The sequence below is a fragment of the Oncorhynchus gorbuscha genome, linkage group LG13, assembly GCF_021184085.1.
Source record: "Oncorhynchus gorbuscha isolate QuinsamMale2020 ecotype Even-year linkage group LG13, OgorEven_v1.0, whole genome shotgun sequence".
NCBI lineage: Eukaryota > Metazoa > Chordata > Actinopteri > Salmoniformes > Salmonidae > Oncorhynchus > Oncorhynchus gorbuscha.
In genome coordinates, this window is record NC_060185.1 from 11335626 (window position 1) to 11344261 (window position 8636).

Here is an 8636-nt window from a genome sequence, read left to right on the forward strand (position 1 = left end):
CGTCAGAATGATAGATAAACGCTAGACACAGTTCTACCGTCAGAATGCCAGGTAAACGCTAGACACAGTTCTACCGTCAGAATGATAGGTAAACGCTAGACACAATTCTACCGTCAGAATGGCAGGTAAACGCTAGACACAGTTCTACTGTGCCAGTCAGTGTGTCTCTGTGATCTTGTCAAGATAGGATGGATTTGAAATATGCCTGTTGATATGGAGGATTGGTTTATGGTTCTGGGTTTGAGTAAGGAGACAAAGCTGAACGATGTATTATGTCTATGCTGTCTGACTATGTGTGTTCTTTGCTATTAAAGGATCTCAGTTGCAATGTGTAAGGGACTCAGAGAATTCATTGATAGACACTGAATTGATCTGAGAGTCACAGTGTTGTGATAGAGCTCATATAATTCAAGATGGACTTTGATAACTAACTCTGACTTGTGTTGTGGTTTGCTCTCATGATTTGGGAAATAGAGGAAATTTCCACGACAGTACTGAACATGATACAGTTTACCACAGGTTATAAACTGAAAATGACGTCATTAGTTTTCGAACTGTCCCGTCTCTTCTTCAACCTGGTACAAAGGCTGTATAGTTCTCAAGTCTTCCCATGTCGTCTCTCCTAATTTAGATCATTTATGACCCGATTAATTATGCCAGAGTTGAGGCCAGAGGAACCGATTGGATACGCTCGCTTACTGGCTAGACACAGTTCTACCGTCAGAATGCCAGGTAAACGCTAGACACAGTTCTACCGTCAGAATGGCAGGTAAACGCTAGACACAGTTCTACCGTCAGAATGCCAGGTAAACGCTAGACACAGTTCTACCATCAGAATGCCAGGTAAACGCTAGACACAGTTCTACTGTCAGAATGCCAGGTAAACGCTAGACACAGTTCTACCGTCAGAATGCCAGGTAAACGCTAGACACAGTTCTACCGTCAGAATGGCAGGTAAACGCTAGACACAGTTCTACCGTCAGAATGCCAGGTAAACGCTAGACACAGTTCTACCGTCAGAATGGCAGGTAAACGCTAGACACAGTTCTACTGTCAGAATGCCAGGTAAACGCTAGACACAGTTCTACCGTCAGAATGCCAGGTAAACGCTAGACACAGTTCTACCGTCAGAATGCCAGGTAAACGCTAGACACAGTTCTACTGTCAGAATGCCAGATAAATGGGAAAAATATGGCTGAAAAAAAGAGCGAAGACTGGGAAAGAGAACAGGGTATAATGGAAATAATTCAGAGCATCACAGGAGCTGACAGAAAAGCTTCCTGTAGGCAAATCAGAAATCCAAGCCCACCACCACTATATCTTATTTCTCATTCACAAATGGAGAAACACAAGATAAATGCTGCTTTGTTTCCTAATGCCAGGACATCGTTTGACACAGGAACTACATATGGGAATAACTCCGTTAATTCTTCAGAATCTAAGGCGCTGCGTGGGGGGTTCTAAACTGACATTACATTTTTTAACATGGTCATACTGTTGGTCATTTACCTATTTGATAAAAAAAATGTAGGACCCCTTTATTTATAAAACAAATATATAACAAATGTATTTGATAAAACATTGATTGTGGCCTTTACTACTATAGCCCATAGAAACACATTGAATAACACATTCATAAATAACAAAAGGGACAGTCAAAAAAAATGTATCATAAGAAGCAGAAGTTGGCACGTCGATTGTACCGGCTTCAGATGAGTCTCCTGATACTTGTGGGGGTCGTGGTGCAACATGGAGAACACCAACATGTTAGTGAGAGTCTCCTGATACTTGTGGGGGTCGTGGAGCAACACGGAGAACAGCAACATGTTCGTGAGAGTCTCCTCTTTCCAAGAAGTTATAGTTTGTAGGTCAAACCGATCGGACGCTACAGATGTTTACCTGAGAAGACAGATCTTTGGGATGTCTCAAGCCTGGCACACACCATTCTAGCTCTGCCACCTTTCACCTCATAGAGAACTTGTTCTCAACTAGCCTAACTGGACTAATAAAGTTTTCGGGATGTCTCATGGTCTCATGGTCTGACAAACACCACTCTAGCTCTGCCACCTTTCACCGCAGATGCGGAAGTGTGACACTGGCAGATGTGATGGACACGAATCCAAATGCCATTCCAGCATTGCAACTGTAGATTACTTGGGATGTAATAATCATTCCAGCTGCTGATTCACTGACCTTTGCCAATGCCTTGTTCAGGTTTCTTGATGACAATAAACTGCATCGGTCTGGCCACAGATGGCTGCAACACAATGTGCAGCAAAAACAGCTCCGTCCTGACAAAACTTCAAGAACACAATCCGTATTAGGTCTACATTAAATGTGTTTGTCATTCCGTGCAACTATGTGCCTCCAAAGCAGTTCATGTTCTTCCACAACATGTAGAATATATGCTGTCACAAATACATACATGGGTTTCCAAAGCCCTCCTGCAACTCTGGAAATATGAGAACATACAGTGTATTCGTAAAGTATTCAGACCCCTTGAGTTTTTCCACGTTTTTTTACGGTCCAGCCTTATTCTAAAAATGACTAAATCATTTTTTCCCCTCGTAAATCTACACACAAAACCCCACAATGACAAAGCAAAAAGAGGTTTTTAGAAATGAACGCAAATTGATATTTTAAAACAACTGAACGGTCACATATACATCATTTTCAGACCCTTAACTCAGTACTTTGTTGAAGCACTTTTGGCAGTGATTACAGCCTTGAGTCTTCTTGGGTATAAAGAGGGAGTGATCGGGAGAGGAGAGGTTCCCACAGTGGGTAAGCAGACAGTGGAATGTGCCTGTTTTCATTTTTGTTAAACGATGAGGGAGAGACACACTCATATGCACACACACACACACACACACACACACACACACACACACACACACACACACACACACACACACACACACACACACACACACACACACACACACACACACACACACACACACACACACACACACACACACACACACACACACACACACACACTGACTGGGTGACGAAGGAATCATGTGTAGGGGGTCTGTAGGTTCTGTCAGACAGACTCAACACTAACTCTTCCAGCATGAGTAGACACTACGTCATCTTTATTGGTATTGTTCATATAGACGTATTTCATTCTGACACATTATAAGAACACATTCTAATATTAACAAAGTAATATAGTGAAGTTAGAGCAGGAAATTAATGTTTCCAAACAGAATGGACATTCCCCTGTTGAAATGAATGTCAACAAGCCCTAAATAACGATTTGAGTAAGTGTAAGTTAATATTTGTCCATCGTGTGTTTCTTGGTGGTTTCTAATTGGACATCATGTGTTTCTTGGTGGTTTCTATTTGGACATCATATATTTCTTGGTGTTTCTCTCTGGTCTCAGAAGGATGATGTAACACTTTGGAGCAAACAGACAGAACAGCAGCCCAAAGCTGGAGGCCAGGATGGCAAAGATCTCTACAGCTACTGTGTACTTCCCAGGAGAGCTGACGTAGGCAGGGATGAAGGAGATCCACACGGCACAGAAGATCAGCATGCTGAAGGTGATGAACTTGGCCTCGTTGAAGTTGTCTGGGAGTTTCCTGGCCAGGAAGGCTAAGAGGAGACAGAGGGAGGCCAGAAGGCCGATGTAGCACAACACCAGAGAGAAGCCGACCACAGAGCCCACTTCACACTCCAGGACGACCCTCGGGCCCCGACCCTCTCTGCCCCTCCTCTCAGCAGGTCGGGGTGGAGCTAAGGCCAGCCACAGCACACAGATCAGCACCTGTGTAAGGGAACGGAGGTGGATGGAAAACTAGGTATCTAGTAAACAAATAATATGGTCAATGAAGGAAACAACTACATTCCCATAGAATACAGGAAAAACTTGATGTTCACCTGGATGAGTGTGCAGAGTGAGATACCCATCCTCTGCTGGGTGGGGCTGAAGTATCTCATCAGGTTCTCTCCAGGCAGAGTGGCCCTGAAGGCCACCAGCACCACCACAGTCCTGCTGAGCAGACAGGAGATGCAGAACACAAAACTTATACCAAACAGGGTGTGTCTCAGCATGCACGTCCACGGGTTCGGCTGGCCAATGAAAACCAGAGCACACAGGAAGCAGAGCTTGAGTGACAGCAGGAGCAGGAAGCTGAGCTCAGAGTTGTTGGCTTTCACCTGGAACGAGACAGAGGAAGATAAATTCGACTGAGTGATGTCAGAAATCAAATGACACAATCTCATCTCTGTCCAGTACCTCTATATATGATCATATGGTTCAACTCACCAGGGCCGTGTGACGGTGGTAGAGGAAGGTGGCCAGGGCACCGGCTGTGAGTGTTGCCCCGGAAACTGAGATGACAGACAGGATGACGCCCATGGTGTCGCTGTAGGAGAGGAAGTCCACCAGCTGGGGGATGCAGGCCGTACGATCAGGGTTGGACCAGAACCGCTCTGGACACCTAATACAATCAACTGACCCTGATAGAGAAGGAAGAAGAATGAGGAGTCCAAATCAGGACCAATCAGGCTTGAGGAAAAATCTGAATTGGAATCAGAACTGTTGATAGACTACCTGTTGTGTTGCTGATCTCTCCCTCAGCACAGGACAGACAGTCAAAGCAGCACACAGGCCTCCCCTTCTGTACCGCATGCCTGGTACCAGGGGGACAGTCAGCACTGCATACAGACACAGGGACCTACCAGAGGGGGGAGAGGAAGAAGTTATCATCATCATCACTGCTATTATCATCATTATTACACAGACAGACAGGCTTGCTGGGCCCCTCTGCAGACTATGTCAGGAATATGACCATACAAACATCTCAAATTCAGTATCATGTTGCCCCAGAGTGGCTCAGCATTCTAAGGCACTGCATATCAGTGCAAGAGGCACCACTACAGTCCCTGGTTCAAATCCGAACAATTTCACATTTGGCCATGATTCAGAGCGTCTTCAGGGTTTGGCTGGGGAAGGCCGTGATTTTAAATGAGAATATGTTCAGTGTCATGTTGACTTTCTGGCTGAGACACCATTCCCATGTTCGCAATTGTAAATGAGAACTTGTTCTCAACTTGCCTACCTGGTTAAATAAAGGTGAAATAAAAAAATAAAAAATAAATGTAATTTATTTGGTCTTCTTAATATCTTTCTTTTTTTCTGAATGTCTGCTTCAGGGTGAAAAACTCAATAAATCTCTCTCTATCACTCAAGCACACGCACACGCACACGCACACACACACACACGCACACACACACACAATGAAACTAAACTGAACAGTTCTCACCTCATCTCCGCTGCCTCCACCCCACACCACTTTATCCATGTCGATGTGAAACTGGTCGTCCGATCCCTCAGAGGACAGAAAATGTCCGACCTTGACAAACTCTGCCGTCCCCTCGGGGGTCACATGCCAGTTGATGAAGTCATAAGAGGCAGGCGGATCACCTTTCATGTCGAAGTGGAAAGATTCCCCCACAGGAGTACTGAAGTTCACTCCCCTCAGATAATGAACAATCTCAAATAGAAAAGGGCATTGGTACAGGATTAAGAGTTGTTGGTTTTTGTTCATCAAGTGTTTTCACTGTATCCTGACTTGACACATTAGTGTTCTTAACTTGAAAACAGATCTACATGAAATTCTCACCTGGCTGGGCTGAAGCTTCCTGATATCAGGGCACTGTCCACCATTAAAGACTCCGTCCCCTGGTCGACAGGCCATCATATCCTGTATGGCGTAGGCGATGGCGTACACAGCCTTGTACACATTATAGCTGGCTCTCAGCTGAGACACGTCAGCATACTGGCTCTCCCCCTCACCTAGGATTGACACGTTATTTTACTGAAATAACATTGGGAACCATGACAAAAAACTGAGAATTAGTTGTAAAGTCTCCCTCACGTATGACCTCTGACCCAGTACACTGTTGCCTGGACGGCAGTGTCACGCTGGGGTCAACCCCCAGAGAACACCCAAACATCTCCTCCCACAATTCTCTCAGGAAGGGGTCGGACTTCTGGTAGTCCCCGTCTGGATGGAGGCGTGTTAGGAAAGTCCCCAAGCCGGGAATGTCAGCTTTCTTCAGTGCAAAACCGATTGTTCCCGCAAGAGAGGGCATGTTTTTCGGGGACGCGATAGTAGAGTAGGTGACCCAGGCATCTGAGGCAATCCACTGCTTATCTGTAATGTTCTGACGGACAACCTCTTCCATCAGGGCCTGGAGAATGAAATTGTTAAAAAGATCAAGATAGTCAAGATGAAATGCAAGATTTTCAATTAGGAAATGATTGTGTCTGTAAAGGTCATCAAGATACGATAAGACACAAGGACACTGCTACAGCTGTGTTACAAATCATTACCAATACTCTGACTGGTAACTGCTCACCCCTGAATGACCTAGGAATCCTACAAATGCCACCACCACTCTGGCAGTAGATCCTTTGATGGTGTCCACTATGTGCCTGATCTGTCTCTTAGACGGTATCTTGGGGATGACCATCAGTGAGAGAAAGGGAAGAGAGTCAGAGAAAATCAGAGAAAGGGTTTCTATTAGATTAGAAGAGAGGGGGAGTCAGAGTGAAAGAGAGAGAAAGATAGAGCAAAAGAGAGAGTTTATTGTCAGATCATCAGAGTGAGGTAGTACCTTTGGAATGACCTCAGAGTAAGCGACACACACCCCAGATCCCTGGAGCTCTTGGAGAAGCAGCTGAACCCCAAACTTGCCATAGTCACCATCCCCTGACAACAGCCCCACCCACACCCAGCCCAGCTGACGCAGCAGCTTGGCCATGCCCCGAGCCTGGAAGGCATCGCTGGGTACCGTACGGAAGAATGAGGGGTACCTCCAGGTGTCACTCAAACACGCACAGGTGGCAAAGTAACTCACCTGGGAGAGAAGAGAGTGAGAGAGAGAGAGAGATAGAGAGAGAGAGAGAGAGAGTCAAGGATAATTATCATTTGTAAATGACAGAGAGCAGAGGGAGAAGGAAAGTAAACGTTAGAGAGAGAGAAATCTAGATAGAGATTGAAATGCAATGTGAAAAGAGTCATCATCTCATCCCAACCTGTAATCCAACCCCTGCCTCACCATGGGTAAATCAAACGGCCCGAGGGTCTGTGCCACCACGATGGAAGCTGAGGAGCGGGTATCCCCGATGATGACGGGAACCTCAGGGGTTGTGCCACATTCTGTGCCCACCACAGAGGCCTCCTTGCCGGTCACCATGGCTAGGGCTGCCCCCAGGGTGGTGCCCTCTGACAGGCATGTGTCAGATGCCAGGAACCCCAGGGTGAGGTTAGGCAGGAGGGCTGGGTCACGGTTAATCTCCTCCACAGCAAAGATCATAGTCTGGAGCCAGCGGTAAGCACGCTGGTTGAACCTGACAGACGGAAGAAAGGAAGAAACAGAGAGATGAGGTAACTGAATACACATTACCTTCAGGTGAAAACACAATGACAAAAAGTTGTTATCAAACAAGCTGCATACATTGTACAGGTAGAATTTCCATTAATGCTCCTGAACTCCTGCTCTGGTAGAGGGGCTTCCACATGGATGGGGAACAGGCCCCCAATGACCACATCTCCTGCCCGATAAACACTGCCGGAGACGGGCTTAGCTATCAGCTGACAAGCCCCCTCTCCACCTCCATCCAGACCCCAGACAGACCCAGGGACATGGAGACAGTAGAGTAGCCACAGCCAACCACACAGGCTCATCACCTGGAGAGAGACAAGTCTGAAGACTGGGAGAGTTCTGTCACCTGTTGGAGAGAGACCAAACCAAGAACTTGCAGACAGAACACTCTGTAGACAGAACAATATTAACAAAAAGTGCCATCAGTGAAGATATACACCACAGACACCTGTAACCAGATGTGAAAAAAAAACAGCGATTGACACACAAAATCTTGTTCTACCTCTGCCCTATCTGGCAACAGCAACCCTTATCCTGGTGAGACAGACAGACAGAGAGAGAGAGAGGATGATTGTCTGTCAGTCTGGCATCTCCTGCAGAGAGTGTGAGAGTGAAAGAGGGAGAGGAAGAGGAGAGAAGGGGAGCTTCTGATATAGGGAGAAATGAGCCCCCGGCTAAAAAACAAGCACACGGCCACCAGGGGGTGCTTGTAGGGAGGATGGGGCAGGAGGGGGTTAATTGGGGACTTGTTATTGGAGGATAACTGGGGGAGCAGGTAATTGGGGGTAATTGGAGAAAGCCTGTGAGGGTGATGTTATTGAAGGTAATGTGTAGTACAGGAGATACAGTATCTGTTCTTCAACAACATCTGATGGACCCATTCAGACAATATTACATCATACTGTACTTTAAATTATTTTATTAATTGTGGCTAAATGGATTGGCGAGATGGGTAGAGAGTGAGAGAGAGAGAGTGAGGGAGAACGAGAGAGCGAGATAGAGACAGAGAGAACGTGAGAGACAGAGAAAGAGAGAGAGAGAGAGAGAGTCATGCAGAAGAACAGCTCCTGACTTTTTATAACTTTCTGGTTGTCAAGAGTGAGTTTAACACGTGTGTCAAATGTGCCAGCTGGCTTACCATCTAACTCCAACTGTTTACTGGTGGTAACCATGGCAACAGCAGCAGCAGCAGACCGAGAGACACCCCCCCCCCTTTTTTTTGAATTTCAA

The 8636-nt window shown here is 46.1% G+C and overlaps 1 protein-coding gene across 1 annotated transcript; it reads right to left on the reverse strand.

Moving 5' to 3' along the window:
- Positions 1-3118: 3118 nt before the first annotated feature.
- On the reverse strand, positions 3119-8017 carry LOC123993964 (extracellular calcium-sensing receptor-like). Its single transcript, XM_046296449.1, has 12 exons — positions 7909-8017; positions 7479-7752; positions 7080-7371; positions 6669-6878; positions 6378-6476; positions 5894-6209; positions 5639-5811; positions 5279-5509; positions 4566-4689; positions 4278-4471; positions 3890-4168; positions 3119-3776 (listed from the first exon to the last, which is right to left on the reverse strand). Exons 2-12 carry the CDS (start codon positions 7706-7708, stop codon positions 3348-3350), a joined length of 2577 nt encoding a protein of 858 aa, XP_046152405.1. The 5' UTR covers positions 7709-7752; positions 7909-8017; the 3' UTR covers positions 3119-3347.
- Between the last annotated feature and the right edge of the window lie 619 nt (positions 8018-8636).